A 21,062-nucleotide genomic window follows, 5' to 3' on the forward strand; every position below is an offset into this window, starting at 1 on the left:
TGACATCTGGGCCAAGAAAAACTGATGTCATGGCATCGGCTGCATGTTTTTATACCCCTGATGACCTGACGTCATGGAAGAGGGGACAGCAACCGACGCAGGACCCAAGATTTTGTTAATCAGGCCGACTGAGGGCAACCTGCCAGCAGATTACCCAAATATAATGACTGCAGCAGTGAATACACTCTAACATCTACAATTATGGTAAGTGTACACAACTGTACTTTTCAGCATCACTGTTGAAGCAGTTTTCATGTTGCACAACTGGGAATTAAGATTTTCATCTTCAAAGAGCTTTTGCAATACTGATTCCTCATTGCAAAAGGTAATTTAATGGGTTGAGACACCCATCATGCTCAAGAATACAGATAAAGCAATATAGACGCGGCATATTCTTATTATCAAAGGTTCATTTCCATGAACCTTCGTTCATTGAACCATGTACAGAATGTTCACTTCCACGAACGTTCAGTTCAATGAATGACTTTCCCAGGGAAAGTAATGAGTTGCCCAGCATTAGCAATTTGCCCTTGTCCTCACTGTAGTGTGATCTCGAAGTTGGCATATATAGTAAGGGGGGGTGAAATACCATGCTTTGTATGATGGCCTGAATGCTGGACAACTTGTTACGTTCCCTGGGAAAGTAATTAATTGAACTAAATGTTCGCAGAAGTGAACATTATATGGTTCAATAAATGAGGGTTTGCGAGAATGAACCTTCGATAAATTGATATAGAACCAGATATGCCACCTGGGGTAGAATGTTTCTTGACAGACCATAACTTATAGGTTCATAGGTTGGTACTAGGCTATCAGCCCTAGGGCCTATACAAGCCTAGCCATAACAATTCCCTGGCTATTTCTTCCCACACTATTTACATCCCTGGACCCCTGTCTAGCAGGGCGACTGACGTGATCCCCGGGGTGAATTTCCTTTCTCCCATCCAATCGTCAAGGTTCCTTTTTAAGGCAGATAAAGGACTTGCTGTCACTTTATTATTTAAATAAAAAATATTTTTTATAGTAAGCAAGTTTATTCTCTTTTATACTGCATGTGAATAGTTTTCTGTAGTAAAGGAAGGTTAGAAAATGCCCTCCCCCCATCCCTTTGTCTTCAAGACACACAGAGATGAACTTGTTGACTGTGACTCAGGTTCTGCCAGAGATCCAGGCACTTAAGTATATTGGGAGAGTGTGACAGTCACTGTCTCCTGAAAAGGAGGAAGACTGTCTGTGCCATTGAGTGATGACTCGGTCAGAAGGCAGGAAGATGGCCCCAGGGTTGCACTGTCAGCTTGTGTGCTTGCAACTACCAGCCAGAATATGCACTGAAGCTAAGGGAGTCATAGGTCTGAGAGCTCTTGTCCACAGAGTCTTGACCATAGCAGTTCCCTGTGTAGTGGTACACAAGGCAGACTTTATTGTAGGAGAGATTAGGCCAACTTTCAGAATGCTAGGGTAAAACACTGAATATGTCACTGCTGCACCCAGGGGGCTGGCCCATCTTCGACTGTATATTTTTAGTGAGAACTCTTCATTCTTCCATTTTCTAGGAGGTTAAGCTGAACTGTGTCCCATCAAGAGAGGGGTAGAGTTTCCTGACTGGTTGGAACTGATTGTCATTGTGTCACATTTGGTTTCAAAAGTATGACCAAGTAAAGCAAAAATAAATAAAAAAAAAAAAAAAAAAATACCCCCTGCCAGAAAGGGACTTTTCCAGATTTTTAACCCTGCTACCATCTACTGGCATCAGGTTTTTCTTATGAAAAGATGGTTATAAATAGCCTTGGAATTTGCAGCAACATTAGTGCCCAGAATGTTTGGTTGCATTTACTGAGAGGGTGATTTGTTTAACAAGGGATAACTGACATACAAACAGCAGAAATGAGTTAGCTGTGAATCAAGCTAGCAGTGGCTGCTAAGTCTGTCTCCCCCTTCCCGTCCATTCACAAAGATTAAAAAATGTTGCAGAATATGTGAAGGGGCGTAATGGAAAAATGACTTCATATTGAACAATTTTGTGCCCCATTTCTCTTCTTGTAAGGTTGACTCACTTTTGAAGATCATTACTTGCACATGTGGAAAGAGCTTTTACTTTTTTGTCAAATGTTAACATTCCTATATTTCAAGGAGTTGGTTATTGAAGAGTAAGGAAAACTAATCCGTGCATGCAATGCTCTACATAATAATGCTTTGGTTATATAAGAAAATCAGGACCGTTTGTTGATGGTGGTTTTATGTCCATTAATAACAACCATAACTGTGTGATATATTTGATATTTTAAGGTTATTATAATTGCATTGTTTATCTTTTGAAGCTTACAATCACATACACACTTGTAGGGTAGATTGTAGCACCATAACTCCAACTGTTAGAAATGTGCATAAACTGGTATGAACTGGTCCGGTATATTGTGATGCTTTATTCCAGGTCCCTTGTTCTCTGCTGCTGCTGTCTTTGTAAGGAAAATAAAATGTTTCTACAGCATGAACGACTGTTTTGTATTTCATTTCTAGTATTGATACTCCAGGAGTGATAAGCCGTGTTTCTCAGCTCTTCAAGGGACATCCTGACCTCATAATGGGCTTTAATACCTTTTTACCTCCGGGTTATAAAATTGAGGTTCAGACGAATGACTTGGTGAATGTAACAACACCAGGTCAAGTACACCAGATTACACCTCATGGAATTCAAATTCAACCACAGCCACAGTCACAGCCCCAACCACAGCATCAGTCTCGGCCTACAACACCACCATCCCCAACACCAGCACAAACAACAACAACACAAGTACCTCCAGTTAAAGTTGCCAAGGTAAGTGTGCAGCTTTGTGGCTCATAACACTAAGCCCTGTGTTTGTAGAGTATCTGAACTGCTGTAATGTTGTAGAACTTCTGAAATGATATTGATGTTACAGTCAACCTTTGAAAAACATCAACATAATCTCCACTGGTTACATATTGATTGAAAATGCATGAAATGCACGTCATAATGAAACACTGTTTTATGCTGTGATGCCCCTGCACTGGCTCAGTAATCCAGGAGCCTCAATCCTCACCAATAGCACCAGTGAGGTGTGTGCACATTGGGAAGGATAACAAGTACACACACAGTAAAGTACAATTTCCCTTAAGAGCACACAGAGATCACAGTCAGTCTGGGGCTGGTTTCTCCCTTTCTCTCCAGATCCCCAGTAAGACTCCCCACTGGCACAGCTATAGGGTACAGATTTCAGCCGAGTGGTCAAGCGAAAGCCTCCAGCACCCTCTCTGTCCAACCAGTGCTTAGTGTCCCTAGCTGACACACACACACACACACACACACACACACTTTGAGATCTGAATTGTACACAGACACTCCTGGGGAAGGCTGGCACAGGTTCTCCAGCTATGCCCCCACCTGCCCAGACTATAAGTTAGAAATCACTGCCACCAACCACTGCTTATCAGCTACTATAAGGCCCTTCCCAAAGGGTGACCAGTTCCACTGTTTGCTATTACTGTTATCCAAGTAGGAAGTGTGACCCAGGGCTAAGGCTGTTCTAGAGTGGCTTAGTACAGTATCACCAAATAAATTATCTCTACACAAAACAGCCACAGTTGAAAGGTTTAAAAATATTTAATAATAAATAATAAAAACACAAGACATTACTCATCCTTTCAACACAGTGCTAATGGAGAGTTCAGAATTCACAGGAAAATACTTTAAAACAATATTGTAGGATAGTCTGACATAAATATAGGAAACAGCTAGACTAATATGGCTATATTTCTGTGTCTCTAAGAGAAACTATGTTCTAAATTCAATTTACAAGGCAAAGTGCTGTTGAGCTGTTGTCAGCTTCAGAACAAAGTACAAAATGCTCTTTTTTCTTTGTGTCCTTAAATTGATAATACATAGCACTGCTGAATCATTTCAGATTACATCATTCTTGTCTCTTCTCAGATTTAGTTCCCAGTTTAACAGAACTCAGAATTTAACAGAACTCAGAATTTAACATTTCTTTGATTTGCACGTGCCAGGAAGCCACAGCAATAAAAGATGCTTTAGATGTGAAACCTAGTAATTATCTGTATTAGCACAATGGAAAGAATTTCTAGCTCAGACATCCTGTCTCCAAGCTTGAGATCAAACACAGTTGTAAAATCCTTTGCTTATCCGCTTTCTTCCAGTAGGGTGCACTGTTTTTTGAAGCTCAGAACATGCACAGTTTTCTTACATTTGTCAAACAAGCCTGTGGATCACATTAATATTTTCAAGGGCGTAGAATTATTTACAAAATTCTATCTAGCTAGGCTGGCAGCCTTTACAACCCCCCACCCCCCCCCCCGGAGAACTCAAGCTAGTTTTTCAAGTGACCCTTGAGAAACGTTGCTTGAGAGGGTTAGATCTATCTTGGGTCTACCTTACCTCATTCCCTGTCTTGAGAAGCCATCTGCGTTAGCATTGCTAATCCCACTGCGGTGCTACACTGACATATATGCTTGCAACCCTAGGCTCCACCTTAGCAACTTAGCATTTTGGTGGCCGACTCGATGTAACCATGTTAGGGGATTTTGATCTGTAACTACAGTGAATGTCCTTCCATACACATAAGGCTGAAGTTTCTGCAGTGCCCACGCTATGGCTAGAAATTCCTTTTCTAAAGCTGTATAGCATTCCTCCCTGAGTTGGAGCCTATGACTGAGATACCACTGGGTGTTTTTCTCCCTCTGAAGAAATCTGGCTAAGTACAGCCCTCACCCCATGGTTCAAAGCATCCCCTTGCACAACAAATTCTTTGCTGTAATCTGGACTGGCTAACACAGGGGGTCCTCCCAAATTTTTTAAGCTTCTGAAATGCCTGCCCATATGCTGTGGTCCACACTACCTTATCTGGCCTGATGTCCTTCAAGGATGCATCTGCAGTCATAACATATGGGTTGTCCTGCCTCAGGCAGCCCTTCGGTCGGTGGGATTCCAAAGTCTGGGTCTGGCCTCGGTTGATGTCGCACTTTCCCCGACGTCATAGCTTCTGGGGTATAAAGGCATCAGCCGACGCCATTTTCCTCAGTCTTTCTTGCCGCGCGGTGCCCGAAGCAGAAGCTGTTCGCAAGTGCCGGTCGGTCAGATCCAGAGATTTCTACTACCGAAGACTTCTAAAAAAGCTAAGTACCCCGTTGGGGACTCTTTCTTGCCTCAGCCGATGTCAGACAAAGTAAATAAGTAAATAATTGTTTAACTTGTGGGAAACAAATACCTCATAAGGATTTCCATTCTTACTGCCTTCCCTGCTTAGGCCCAGACCACGACATATCATCTTGTTTAGCCTGTGCCTCCTTCAACCGACGGACTCTTAGACGTCGGTCGGAGTTTGCAGAAGAATTTTTCGGATCCGCGTTTGCATATAAAATGCCGTCGGAGACTCCGACTACGCATTTGGCCAAAAAACGCAGGGAAAAGGTCCGACACTCGCGGCCCACGGTTTTGGCTGAAACCACGGCTAGGCCTACCGCGAGTGTCTCAGTTTCGACTGAAACCGAGCCCTCGGTTCTTCCTACAACAGAAACCTTACCTCCGACAACCGAGGCCAGTGAGGCCCCGGCTGAGTCGGCTTCAGAAATCCTTACCGAAGCTAGCGCTCAAGATTTGTCCGACACCATTCCATTGGACATTTCTACACCTGCACGTGGGGCAGCTAGGCCCACAGCTTCTATGTCTATTAAGGCCTTCTCCAGGGCTAAAGCTGCCAAACTTTCAAAAGCTTTACCTGCCAAATCTACTTCTCAGAGGCCTTCCTCAAGTTCTCAGATTCTCAGTCTTGCTGAGGACCTTATATCCTTGATTAGGGGTTCCCAAACTCACCCAGACAGGGCCTCCCAACCTCCACCAGACAAAGGCCTAGGACTGAACCCTTGAACCTGTCTCCTCTGATTACTCCACGGATGGATCTGATTTGTCAGACCATCAGGAAGGGGCCTATTCTCCTTACGAGGATTCAGATGCTGAAGATTCTATCCCTTCTGCCTCCCTCCTGAAGAATTTTCCTTTGGGGAGACCTTGCACTCTATGAGGGAACACTTTCAATGGCAGGGTCAGGATTAGTCTGATTCTAGAAAAGGCTAAGGACTTTTACATTTGCCCCAGCATAGGCCCTTAGCCATACCACCAGTGCTAACTGTAATTGATGATGTGTATAATGATGTTAGTTCTGCACCTGATTCTCTTCCTCCGCCCCTGCCAAACCTGACAGATATTACAGGGTCCTGGATTCACACTTCCACCTGTATAAAGCCCATGCTGCAGATCCAGAAACTATTTCACAGGGCCCAAAAGGTGTTGCAACTGCCACTGCCAAAATCCCCTACCCTCTGAAAGAGAGTCTAGAGCATTAGAGAGATGGGGTAAAAGGTTTATACATCTGCTACTCTTTCTGCCAGGGCTTTAAACTGTCAATTCCATATGATACAGTACCAAGAATATTTGTTAGATCAGCTGAATAAGAAGCTTTCTTCTCCTGAACCTTTAGACCGTAAATCCCTTCAGGATTTGGTACACAACTCTCAGCAGGTCAGTAATCATTTCTTAAAATGTGGCTATGATGCACTGGAGGCTTCATTTAGATCAGCTATGACTGGGGCAGTAATTCTTAGGCATGCCTGGCTAAAAGAGCAATCCCTGCCAGACCATGTCAAGGCTAAGCTCCTAGATGCTCCAATGGAGAAACAAAGTTTATTTGGCTCCCCTGCATAGGAGATTCTAAAGAAGGTGGAAGAAAAAGCAAAATCTGTGCAAACAGTAAAGGAATTTCTACAGGTCCAACCTCCGAGGTTCAGCAGAAACTGGCCTTCCAAAAATTGGTCCTTTCCAGACACCTCCAGAGCACAGAGAGGCAGGAATAGACACCCTCGAAGCAGAGATCAATCAAAGGGTGCCTATAGGGGCCGTCAGTGGCAGCCTGCCAACCAGAGGAGTACTGCCACAGCTGCAACTACAACCACTAGCACAGGACAGACACAATGACTTGACTCTGATTCCGCACATTGCAAACAATAGACAAAGGATACAGGTTTCACTTCCACACTTTACCAAAAAGGAGCGGAATGCCAAACCTATCACCAAATCAGAAGCCAGAGGCTTTAAGACAAATCAAAAATTTACTTCAGATGAAAGCGATAGAAAGGGTACCACCTATGGAACAAGGCCAAGGATTTTACTCCAGACTATTCCATGTACCAAGAAAAGAAAACCAGTGGAGGCCTATTCTCGACTTGTCCGCACTGAACACATATCTCATTGTACCAAAATTCAAAATGCTGACCCTACAGCAACTTCTTCCCATGTTGGGCAAGGAGTCTTGGCTGGTGACTCTAGATCTCAAGGAGGCATACCTGCACGTCCCTATACGACCAGATTGCAGAAGACACCTCAGATTTCTTGCAGGATCAGAGCATTATCAATTCCCAGCATTACCCTTTGGCTTATCTACTGCGCCCAGAGTATTCACGAAATGCCTGGCATCAGTAATTGCACATTGCAGACTTCAGGGAATTCAAATCTACCCATACCTGGACGACTGCCTAATACAAGCGGACAACAAGACAAAATTGATAAAGGATTTGGCCTATGTCATACACCTGCTACAGGCCTTGGGATACACAGTCAACATTCAAAAGTCAAGACTAGTGCCATCCCAAAGGATAACCTTTTTGGGTGCAGATCTGGACACAATAACTCGGATGGCTTTTCTCACAGAAGAAAAACAAAAACAACTTCCAGATTATTTCATGATTTTGACAAGACAAACTCAGCTTACTGCAAGGAAAGTCCTGCAGGCCCTGGGTTTCATGGCATCCTGCATAATCTTGATCCCACATGCCAGGCTGCATATGAGAAAATTACAATGGGTACCTAAGGAATGTATGGTCTCAACACAGACACAGTCTAGAAACCATGATACCAATCATTCCATGCCTTCAAAAGGAATTCCTGTGGTGGGCTCAGGCCTGCCAGTCCAACAGAGGGTTGCCTTTCAAGAAACCCAAACCAAGGCAGACCATCACCACGGACGCCTCAGACCTAGGATGGGGAGCACACATGGAGGACAAATGTATCCAAGGCCTATGGTCTCGAGGACAGCTAAACTTGCACATAAACCAAAAGGAGTTGCTGGCAGTGAAGCATGCAATCGAGGCATTCAAACCATTCCTCCAGCAAGGACATCTGCTGATAAGGACGGACAGCACCACGGTCATGTGGTACATAAACAAACGGAGGCACGCATTCCTACCCTCTATGCCGGATGGCAATGGATCTGTGGAACCTAGGCCTGAATCTCAATATCCAGCTGCAGGCCATATTTGTACCAGGAAAAGAGAATTCACTAGCAGACAACTTAAGCAGGACTACCACAGATGCTCACGAATGGATGCTGCATCCAGACATCTTCAAGCTCATAACAAAGAAATGGGGATTGCCAGAGGATAGATCTGTTTGCCTCCCCTCTCAACCACCAACTGAAGAAATTCTGCTCAAGGACATACCACCCAGAAGCCTGGAGGGCGGACTCTCTCTCTTTCAGCTGGAATGCCCTAATAGTGTATGCATTCCCACCTCTCCCATTGATGTACAAGGTTCTTCTGAAGATCAGGGAGGAACAGCCAAAGGTGATACTAATAGCTCCGGACTGGCCAAGACAACACTGGTATCCACTACTGAAAAACATGTCTCAGGCGAACTCATGGCCTCTACGCCTATGGCCTCCTCTTCTAACGCAGAACAATTTCAAGACCCTGCATCCAAACTTGAAAACTCTGCAACTAACTGCCTGGAAAATTGCTTAAAACCAAACCAAACGGTCTTATCTCAGAGGGTCAAGGACATTATCCTGGAGGCTCGCAGACCCTCCACAAGGAAGGCATACTCAGCTAAATGGAAGAGATTCCTCATTTGGAGCACATCAAAGGGCACAGATGTTACAGTGGCAAACCTAGCACACATCCTAGAATACTTAGCAGAATTGTTCCACAATGGCCTGTCTTACTCTTCCATTAAGATTCATGCTTCAGCAATTTCATCAGAATACAATATGGATCCTCCTATCATCTCTCACCCTCTACTCAGACAATTTCTGAGAGGGATCAAAAATGTAAAACCTCCAAGGAGACCCCCTCTACCTGCATGGGATCTCAATTTTGTGCTGGAAAAATTGACACTACCTCCTTTTGAACCAGCAGCATCAGCAGACTTACAGTTTTTATCTTGGAAAACTGCTTTCCTTCTGACAATCACTTCAGCAAGAAGAGTATCCGAGCTACAGGCATTAATGGCAGTGCAGCCTTTCCTTATTTTTCACCAGGATAGAGTGTCTCTGAGAACCAATCCAACTTTCATGCCAAAGGTGGTATCCAGGGTATCCTTGAACCAAGCCATTCATTTGCCTCCGTTCTTCCCTAACCCACAGAACAAAGGAGAGAAACTCTTGCACACCTTGGATATACACTGACAACTACGCTACTATCTGGACAGAACTAAAACCAGCAGAAAAACTGACCAACTTTTTGTAGCCTATGCAACTGGGGTGCAAGGAAAAGCAATTTCCAAGCAGACAATTTCAAAATGGATAGGAAATTGCATTCGTTTTGCTACTCTTTTCATGGAAAGACAGCTCCTGAACATATCAGGCCTCATTCCACAAGGGCCACAGCCACCACTACAGCTTTCCTGAGGGTGGCTACCAAGGACATTTTAAAGCTGCTACTTGGAGCTCCGTGCATACATTTGCCAAGCATTATAATCTACCTTTATACTCCAGATCCCGAGCAGGCTTTGCAACTGCAGTTTTACAGGGGATCTTAACTACACCATTCTTATCTTAGTACCTCCTCCCCCAGTTTGGCTATGGTATTCTACCCATATGTTATGACTGCAGATGCATCCTTGAAGGACATAGTATAGTTTTGTACCTACCATAAATGTAGATGTCCGATAGGTATGCATCTGCAGTCAGGATTACCCACCCTTCTTCCCCTCTTTGGTATTCCTAGGGTGCTTACCCCTCTTTCAGCTAGCTGGGGGAATCTGTTATGATGTCCTTCAAGGATGCATCTGCAGTCCTAACAAATGGGTTGTCCTGCCTCAGGCAGCCCTTCGGTCGGCCGGATTCCAAAGTCTGGGTCTGGCCTCGGCTGATGTCGCACTTCTCCCGACGTCATAGCTGCAGTTCAGCGGGTATAAAGGCATCAGCCGATGCCATTTTCCTCAGTCTTTCTTGCCGCGTGGCGCCCGAAGCAGAAGCTGTTAGCAAGTGCCGGTCGGTCAGAACCAGAGATTGCTACTACCGAAGACTTCTAAAAAGCTAAGTACCCCGTTGGGGACTCTTTCTTGCCTCAGCCGATGTCAGAAAAAGTGAATAACTGTTTAACTTGTGGGAAACAAATACCTCATAAAGATTTCGACTCTTACTGCCTACCTTGTTTAGGCCCAGACCACGACGTAGCAGCTTGTCTAGCCTGTGCTTCCTTCAACCGACGTCGGTCGGAGTTTGCAGAGGAGTTTTTCGGCTCCGATTTTGCTTATAACATGCCGTCGGAGACTCCGACTTCACAATTAGCTAAAAAGCGTAAGGAAAAGGACCGACACTCGCGGTCCGCGGTTTCGGCCGAAACCGCGGTTAAGCCAACCGCGAGTGTCTCGGTTTCGGACGAAACCGAGTCCGCGGTTCTTCCTTCGGTCTTACAGGTTCTCAGGATTTATCGGATACTATCCCCTTAGACATATCTACTCCTGCACGTGGAGCTGCTAGGCCCCCTGCATCCATGTCAATTAAGGCTTTTGCCAGGGCTAAAGCAGCTAAATCCACAAAGACCGTGCCTGCTAAAACCCCCTCTCACAGGCCTAGCTCTAGTACTCAAATGCTTAGTCTAGCAGAGGATCTCATTTCTTTGATCAGGGGATCCCAGCCTCACCCTGACAGGGCCTCTCACCCCAATCCAGAGAAGAGGCCTAGAGCAGAGCCCCCTGAGCCAGTTTCTACTGATTACTCCTCTGATGATTCAGACAATACAAATCCCCCAGAAGGCCCTTATTCTCCATATGTGGACTCAGATGCAGAAGACTCCATCCCTTCTGCCTCTCCTCCTGAGGAATTTTCTTTTGGAGAAACCTTGCATGCTATGAGAGAACAATTTCAATAGCAGGGCCAGGATTTTTCAGATTCTAGGAAAAGGCTTAGGACCTTTTTACATTTGCCACAGCATAGGCCTTTAGCCATTCCTCCAGTACTTACAGTTGTGGATGATGCATTTAATGATGCTTGTACTGCTCCTGACTCTCTTCCTCCGGCCCCTGCTAAGCCCGACAGATACTACAGGGTTCGGACACACATTATTACTTGTATAAGGCTCCTATTGCAGATCCTGAAACTATTTCACAGGGCCCCAAAGCTGTAGCAGCTGCCTCTACCAAAACCCCCCTCTCCTCTGAAAGAGAATCTAGGGCTTTAGAGATGGGGCAAAAAAGTGTATACTTCTGCTACTCTTTCGGCCAGGGCCTTAAACTGTCAATTCCACATGATTCAATATCAGGAATTCCTGTTAGATCAGCTAACTAAAAAACTGTCCTCACCTGAGCCTTTAGACCGTAAGTCCCTTCAGGATTTGGTACATAACACTCAGCAGGTCAGTAATCATTCCTTAAAATGCGGCTATGATGCACTGGAGGCTTCCTTTAGATCAGCTATGACTGGTACAGTGATCAGAAGGCATGCATGGTTAAAAGAGCAATCCTTACCAGACCATGTAAAGTCCAAGCTTCTAGATGCTCCCATGGAAAAGCACAGTTTGTTTGGTTCCCCTGCACAGCAAGTGTTGAAGAAGGTGGAAGAAAAAGCTAAATCTGTCCAGACAGTCAAGGATTTCTTACAGGTCCAGCCTCCGAGGTTTAGTAGGAACTGGCCTTCCAAGAATTGGTCCTTTCCAGACACCACCAGAGCACAGAGAAGCAGAAATAGGCGCCAAGAGGCAGAGGTCAATCCAGAGGTGCCTACAGGGACGCCAGTGGCAGCCTAACAGCCAGAGAAGTACTGCCACAGATCCAGCCACTACCACTTCCACAGGACAATCACAGTGACTTGGCTCTGAAGCCACCTACCAGGGAACAACTAGAAGCACCCTTAGGCGGAAAGTTAGCCTTATTTTCAGTAAATTGGCATTACATTACAGGAGACAAATGGATTCTGCAGACAATAGACAAGGGCTACAGGTTTCACTTCCATACTCTTCCAAGGAAGAGAGGAATGCCAAACCTACCTTCAAACCAAAAGACAAACGCTCTACAGCAAATAGACAACTTACTAAGGATGAGAGCTATAGAAAAGGTACCGGCTATTTAACAAGGACAAAGATTTTATTCCAGGCTTTTCCTGGTACCAAGAAAGGAAAACCAATGGAGACCTATCCTCGACCTGTCCGCTCTGAACACATCTTATTGTTCCAAAATTCAAGATGCTGACCCTACAGCAACTTCTTCCCATGCTGGGCAAGGAGTCTTGGCTGGTGACTCTGGATCTCAAGGAGGCATACCTGCACGTCACCATACGACCAAATTGCAGAAGATACCTCAGATTTCTTGCAGGATCAGAGCATTATCAATTCTCAGCATTGCCTTTTGGCTTATCTACTGCGCCCAGAGTATTCACGAAATGCCTGGCATCAGTAATTGCTCATTGCAGGCTTCAGGGAATTCAAATTTATCCATACCTGGATGACTGCCTGTTACAAGCGGACAGCAAAGACAAATTAACAAAAGATTTGAAAAAGGTTATTCACCTACAACAAGCCCTGGGATACACAGTCAACACAAAAAAGTCAAGGCTGATCCCATCCCAAAGGATAACTTTCTTGGGTGAAGAACTGGACACATCAAACCAGATGGCATTCCTCACAGCAGAAAAGCAGAAGCAACTACCACCTTATTTCATGGCATTAACAGCACAGAACCAGCTTACAGCAAGGAAAATCCTGCAAGCCCTGGGTTACATGGCATCCTGCATAATATTGATTCCACATGCCAGACTACATATGAGGAACTTGCAATGGTACCTGAGGAATTTATGGTCTCAGCACAAGCACAGCCTAGAAACCCAAATTCCAATAATTCCATGCCTGAAGCAAGAATTCCAGTGGTGGGCCCAGGCCTGTCAATCAACAAAGGACTGCCCTTCCACAGGCCTCACAAACCAGACTATCACCACGGACGCCTCAGACCTCGGTTGGGGGCACACATGGTGGACAAGTGCATACAAGGCTTATGGACTCAAGACCAGATGAACCTACACATAAATCAAAAGAGATGCTGGCAGTAAAGCAGGCAATTCAGACATTCAGACCGTTTCTTCAACAGGGTCATTTGCTGATAAGGACGGACAACACCACAGTTATGTGGTATATCAACAAACAGGGAGGCACACATTCATATCCTCTATGCTGGATGGCAATGGACCTCTGGAATGTGGCCCTGAACCTCAACCTTCAGCTCCAGGCCATATTTGTGCCAGGAAAAGAAAATATTCTAGCAGACATCTTAAGCAGAACTACCACGGATGCCCACGAATGGATGCTGCATCCAGACATCTTCAAATCCATTACAAGGAAATGGGGACTACCAGAAATAGACCTGTTCGCATCCCCACACAACCACCAGTTGAAAACATTCTGCACAAGGACATACCACCCACTTGCTTGGAAGGTGGACTCCCTATCTTTCAGTTGGGAAAACCTGACAGCATATGCATTCCCACCTCTCCCTTTGATGCACAAAGTGCTACTGAAGATCAAAGATCATCACCCAAGGATCATCTTGATAGCTCCAGACTGGCCGAGGCAACATTGGTACCCGCTACTAAGGAGTATGTCTCGGGAACACGCATGGCCTCTACCCCTACTACCTCTGCTGCTAACACAGAACAACTTCAAAATCCTGCATCCAAACTTGAAAACACTGCAGCTAGCTGCTTGGTACATTACATAAGACAACATAACCCAGATTTATCTCAAAGGGTTAAAGATATTATCTTGGAGGCTCGCAGACCCTCAACAAGGAAAACTTATTCAGCAAAATGGAAAAGATATCTCATTTGGAGTACAACAAAAGGAGTAGATGCATCATTGGCAAACATAGCTAACATCCTGGAATATTTAGCAGAGCTTTTCCACAATGGCCTGTCTTACTCCTCCATTAAGATTCATGCATCAGCAATTTCAGCACAATACAACATGGATCCTCCAGTCTTTTCTCAACCTCTACTCAAGCGGTTTCTGAGAGGAATTAAAAATGTAAAGCCACCAAGGAAACCACCATTGCCTACATGGGACTTGAACTTTGTGTTAGAAAAGTTGACACTTCCCCCTTTTGTACCAGCAGCAACAGCAGAATTACAGTACTTATCTTGGAAAACTGCATTCCTGCTTGCAATCACTTCAGCTAGAAGGGTTTCTGAATTACAGGCATTAATGGCAGTACAACCCTTCCTTATCTTCCATCAGGATAGAGTATCCATGAGAACTAATCCTACCTTTATGCCAAAAGTGGTCTCCAGGGTATCTTTAAACCAAGCAATACACCTACCAACATTCTTCCCCAACCCGCAGAACAGGGGGGAAAGATTACTGCATACCTTGGATGTGCACAGACAATTGCGCTACTACTTGGACAGGACCAGGGGCAATAGAAAAACTGACCAGCTTCTGGTAGCATATGCAACAGGAATGGAAGGAAAAGCAATTTCCAAACAAACAATCTCAAAATGGATAGGAAATTGCATCAGATTTTGTTACTCTTTTCATGGAAAGGCAACTCCAGAAAACATCAGACCTCACTCCACAAGGGCTACAGCCACTACTACAGCTTTCTTACGAGGAGTGGCTACCAAAGACATTTTAGAGGCTGCTACTTGGAGCTCCGTGCATACATTTGCCAAGCATTATAATCTACCTTTATACTCCAGATCCCGAGCAGGTTTTGCCACTGCTGTTTTGCAAGGGATCTTAACTACACCATAATCTTATTTCTCCTCCTCCCCCAGTTTGGCTATGGTATTCTACCCATTTGTAAGGACTGCAGATGCATCCTTGAAGGACATAGTACAGTTTTGTACCTACCATAAATGTAGATGTCCGATAGGCATGCATCTGCAGTCAAGCAAAATCTGTTCAGACAGTCAAGGATTTCTTGCAGGTCCAGCCTCCAAGGTTTAGCAGGAACTGGCCTTCCAAGAATTGGTCCTTTCCGGACACCTCCAGAGCTCCGAGAGGCAGGAATAGGCACTCGAGGCAGGGGTCAATCCAGAGATGCCTACAGGGGACGTCAGTGGCAGGCTAACAACCAGCGAGGTACAGCCACAGATCTAGCCACCACCACTTCCACAGGACAATCACAGTGACTTGGCTCTGGCAATCACTTACCAGGGAACAACTAGAAGCACCCTTAGGCGGGAAGCTAGCCTTATTTTCAGTAAACTGGCATTACATCACAGGAGACAAATGGATTTTACAGACAATAGACCAAGGTTACAGGTTTAACTTCCATACTCTACCAAGGAAGAGAGGAATGCCAAAACTACCTCCAAATCAGAAGACAGAAGCTCTAGAACAAATAACTCGCTTACTAAGGATGAGAGCTATAGAAAGGGTACCATCTATGGAACAAGGACAAGGATTTTACTCCAGACTCTTCCTGGTACCAAGAAAAGAAAACCAATGGAGACCTATTCTCGACCTGTCCGCTTTAAACACATACCTCATTGTTCCAAAATTCAAAATGCTGACCCTACAGCAGCATCTTCCCATGCTGGGCAAGGAGTCTTGGCTGGTAACTCTAGATCTCAAGGAGGCATACCTGCACGTCCCCATATGACCAAATTGCAGAAGATACCTCAGATTTCTTGCAGGATCAGAGCATTATCAATTCTCAGCATTGCCCTTTGGCTTATCTACTGCGCCCAGAGTATTCACGAAATGCCTGGCATCAGTAATTGCTCATTGCAGGCTTCAGGGAATTCAAATTTATCCTTACCTGGACGACTGCCTGTTACAAGCGGACAACAAAAACAAATTAACAAAAGATTTGGAAAGGGTCATTCATCTACTACAAGCCCTGGGATACACAGTCAATATAAAAAAGTCAAGGCTGATACCATCCCAAAGGATAACTTTTGGGTGCAGATTTGGACACATCAAAACAAATGGCATTCCTGACAGTAGAAAAACAGGAGCAACTCCCTCTCTACTTCATGGCATTAACAAAGCAGAACCAGCTAACAGCAAGAAAAGTCCTGCAAGCTCTCGGTTACATGGCATCCTGCATAATATTGATTCCACATGCCAGACTACATATGAGGAAGTTACAGTGGTACCTAAGGAATGTATGGTCTCAGCACAAGCACAGCCTAGAAACCCAGATTCCAATAATTCCATGCCTGAAACAAGAATTCCAATGGTGGGCTCAGGCCTGTCAATCAAACAAGGGACTGCCCTTCCACAGCACTCAACCAAGCCAGACCATCACAACAGACGCCTCAGACCTCGGTTGGGGGGCGCACATGCTGGACAAGTGGATACAAGGCTTATGGACTCAAGACCAGCTGCACCTACACATAAATCAAAAGGAAATGCTGGCAGTAAAACTGGCAATTCTGGCATTCAGACCATTTCTTTGACAGGGTCAACTGCTGATAAGGACAGACAACACCACAGTTATGTGGTACATCAACAAACAGGGAGGCACACATTCATACCCTCTATGCCGGATGGCAATGGACCTCTGGAATGTGGCACTGAGCTTCAACATTCAGTTTCAAGCAATTTTTGTGCCAGAAAGAAAATATACTAGCAGACATCCTAAGCAGAACTACCACGGATGCCCACGAATGGATGCTGCATCCGGACATCTTCCAGACCATTACAGGGAAATGAGGACTACCAGAAATAGACTTATTTGCATCCCCACACAATCACCAACTGAAAAAATTCTGCACAAGGACGTACCACCCACTTGCTTGGAAAGTGGACTCCCTATCATTCAGTTGGAAAAACCTGACAGCATATGCATTCCCACCTCTTCCTTTGATGCACAAGGTGCTATTGAAGATCAAAGAAGACCGTCCAAGGATCATCCTGATAGCTCCAGTCTGGCCAAGGCAACATTGGTACCCATTACTGAGGAGCATGTCTCGGGAACAAATATGGCCTCTGCCCCTAGTTCCCTTGCTGTTAACACAGAACAACTTCAAAACCCTGCATCCAAACCTGAAAACACTGCAGCTGGCTGCCTGGAACATTGCATAAGACCAAATAACCCAGATTTATCTCAAAGGGTTAAAGACATTATCTTGGAGGCTCGCAGACCCTCAACAAGAAAAAAATTATTCAGCAAAATGGAAAAGATATCTCATTTGGAGTACTGCAAAAGGAGAGAATGTGTCACTGGTAAACATAGCTAACATCCTGGAATACTTGGCAGAGCTCTTCCACAACGGCCTGTCCTATTCTTCCATTAAGATTCAAGCATCAGCTATTTCAGCAGAATACAACTTGGATCCTCCAGTCTTCTCACATCCTCTGCTCAGGCAGTTTCTGAGAGGGATTAAAAATGTAAAGCCACCTAGGAAGCCACCATTGCCAGCATGGGACTTGAACTTTGTGCTAGAAAAGTTGACACTCCCTCCTTTCGAGCCAGCAGCAACAGCAGAATTACAGTACTTATCATGGAAAACTGCTTTCCTGCTTGCAATCACTTCAGCAAGAAGGGTATCTGAGCTACAGGCATTAATGGCAGTACAGCCCTTCCTGATCTTCCATCAAGATAGTGTCCATGAGAACTAATCCTTCTTTTATGCCAAAGGTGGTCTCCAGGGTATCTTTAAATCAAGCTATCCACCTACCAACATTCTTCCCCAACCCACAGAACAGGCGAGAAAGACTGTTGCATACCTTGGATGTACATAGACAATTACGCTACTACCTGGACAGGACCAAGAGCAATAGAAAGACTGACCAGCTACTGGTAGCATATGCGACAGGAATGGAAGGAAAAACAATTTCAAAACAGACCATCTCTAAGTGGATAGGAAATTGCATTAGATTTTGTTACTCCTACCATGGGAAGAAAACTCCAGAAAACATCAGGCCTCACTCTACAAGGGCTACAGCCACTACCACAGCTTTCTTACGAGGAGTGGCTACCAAGGACATTTTAGAGGCTGCTACTTGGAGCTCCGTGCATACATTTGCCAAGCATTATAATTTACCTTTATACTCCAGATCCCGAGTAGGTTTTGCCACTGCTGTTTTGCAAGGGATCTTAACTACACCATAATCTTATTTCTCCTCCTCCCCAGTTTGGCTATGGTATTCTACCCATTTGTAAGGACTGCAGATGCATCCTTGAAGGACATAGTACAGTTTTGTACCTACCATAAATGTAGATGTCCGATAGGCATGCATCTGCAGTCAGGATTACCCACCCTCCTTCCCCTCTGTGGTACTCCTGGGGTATTTGCCCATCTTGTAGCTAGCTGGGGGAATCTATTATGGTGTATTTGTTTGTATATATGTACATACATGCTTATTTTTTGTTTGCTCTCTACTATTTGGAACCATTTGCATTTATCCAAATTTAGCCGTCCTAGAGGGCACCTGGCATCTGGGGCAAGAAACACTGAGGAAAATGGCGTCGGCTGATGCCTTTATACCCGAAGAACTGCAGCTATGTTGTCGTGTGAAGTGCGACACCAGCCGAGGCCAGACCCAGACTTTGAACTGCCGATCAAGGGCTGCCTGACGACAGGACAACCCATTTGTAAGGACTGCAGATGCATGCCTATCGGACATCTACATTTATGGTAGGTACAAAACTGTACTTTTCTTCTCTTCTTCTTCTAGCAGTGTGCAGTGTGGTTACAATTTTGAAGCACACACATTTTTCTTACTTATGTCAAACAAGCCTGTGGATCATATTAGTATTGACAAGGACATAGAATAATTTACAAAATTCTATGTAGCTAGGCTGGCAGCCTTCATATATACCAAGAGAACTTTCCAGGCATAGTCTTTTAAATGGATTTATTGTGTAGATAAAGTCATAAAAAACATTTGCACAGAAGCCTTAACAGAAGAATACTTCTGTAGTAGAGAGATAAGAGTTATGAAAGTTAATCAACTTAAGGTTTATAGGTACCTGATATTGGCTTGCATTCCCAAATTTATCAAGGAAAATAGGTATAGAGTTAGTAATACATGGCAGTATGATGATGTGCTTAGTGTTCAAAGTAAATGGGGGTAAGCATTATTTTTAAATGTAATTGAAATGTCCAAGGAGCCACATGATTTGAAGCAGGGTAGGGCATTTTACTCATTTCTTCAGTGAATGTGAAAGTCTGAATTTAAACATATGCCAGTTCCCAAGTTCTTCGGTATAGACTGTAAGTTTCCCTTTCCTTTTCTGACTATGTAAGTCCTGCAAAATGATGTATTTAACAAAAGAAGTACAGCATTGCTGTAGACACATTACAGAGCTTCTAAAAGAAGCTTTTGAAGTCTTCCAAGAAGGTGCTTTAAACATGTTTTAGAGTCATGAGGTAGAAATTGTCCTGTCTGACAGGTTTCGGCCCATACATACAGTGGATCTCTCTCCATGATGTTATTTCATTTTCAGTTTTAAGAGCTTTTCATTGCCATTATATATATACCAACTGATTTAATTCTCATTTGTACAAGGTAAACTTCATACCCCTCATACTCTGCATGTTGTGTGAACAGCATACCCCAAGAGGTGGGGAAGTATCACTTTATTTATTTACTTATTTTAACTTATTTGTTTTTTCATTCATTCACTGATATTTGATTACCTGGAAAGTCTGACTGGGTAGAAGCCCATTTTCAGCAGAGGCTTGGGGGAGAAAAGGTCTAAACTTGTAAAAAAAATTTTAGAAACAATTTTACAGTCATTAAAAATAAAACAAAGCCGTTTGCAGTCTAAATAATTATAACAAATTAGACATAATATAAAACACTGGTTAAAATCAATACAAGGTATATAACAATCATTCAGTATGTAGAAAAATTAAAGGTAAGTTAGCTTAATATAAATAGGAATTGTAATATAAAGTGAGGGAAAACAAGCTTATGGTATATTTAGACAGAAAGTCAGGGAAGAGAATTAGTTAGAGATATGAAAATAAGTAATGAAGGAAGAGTAAGGAAGTATAAAGAATGAAAAAATACTTGGTTCACATTTAGGATATAGTTTATCCTGGATCTGAGCAAGAAAAGCACCAGATTTTAGCTAGGAAGTCTTTTAGAGTGGTTTTGAAAGACGGGAGGGGCGGTATAGATCTGATTGGTACAGGTAAGGAGTTCCAGGCCGTGACAACTTTGTATGAGTACAGACAATGCCCACCAGATTTGCTAGGGTTGTAGACAGATGAGTTTTTGGTCACTAGATCACAGTGACCTACTGGGAACATAGTTGTGTAGAATATTCTGTAGTGCTGGACTGGCAGGTGGATGCTGGGTAATTTTATGGGCAGAAAGAAGCTGTGTATATGTTAATTGATGTGGCAGTTCTAACCAATTTAGGCTTTTCAGTGCTATATAATGGTGGGTTCTGAAAGGGGTATGTGCTGTAAATTTAGCACTTTGTTATAGCAGTTCAAGTTTTAATTGTAAAGCCTGGAGGTTAGTAAGGATGGGAGCACCATAAAGAAGAGTGGGAAGGCGATCAGTCGTGGCAAGTGTAGTTTTAGCTGTGTCGGTGAGAGAGTTTTTGGATCCGTAAAACATCCCTAGTTTTTGATTTTTTCTCATGCAATTTTATATATGCAAGTCAAATGAAAGATCATCGTCATCACTATCACCCCTGAAGTTAGCTGTGAGAAGTAACTTCCGTGGTTGTATTATCAAGAGAGAGGACTTTAAATCTTGTTTTTTCATGAGAGAGAGATTTTGGGGGAAAAAAACAGTAGTTTTGTCTTTTTTGGGTTGAGCATTAGTTGCGATTTATGAGTGAATCTGAGTATTGTTAGGTA

At 43.9% G+C, this 21,062-nt stretch overlaps 1 protein-coding gene across 1 annotated transcript in view; it reads left to right on the top strand.

The window, feature by feature from the left end:
* The first annotated feature begins 2,521 nt into the window (after positions 1-2,521).
* LOC122806648 (paired amphipathic helix protein Sin3a-like) overlaps positions 2,522-21,062 on the top strand; it is a 1,265,677-nt gene continuing 1,247,136 nt past the window's right edge. The window contains exon 1 of the mRNA XM_044077239.1: positions 2,522-2,815. Coding sequence (XP_043933174.1) covers positions 2,582-2,815 — 234 coding nt within the window. The 5' untranslated portion in view covers positions 2,522-2,581. The remainder of the gene's footprint in view (positions 2,816-21,062) is intronic.

The sequence above is a fragment of the Protopterus annectens genome, chromosome 7.part0, assembly GCF_019279795.1.
Source record: "Protopterus annectens isolate FY-2018-M chromosome 7.part0, PAN1.0, whole genome shotgun sequence".
NCBI lineage: Eukaryota > Metazoa > Chordata > Ceratodontiformes > Protopteridae > Protopterus > Protopterus annectens.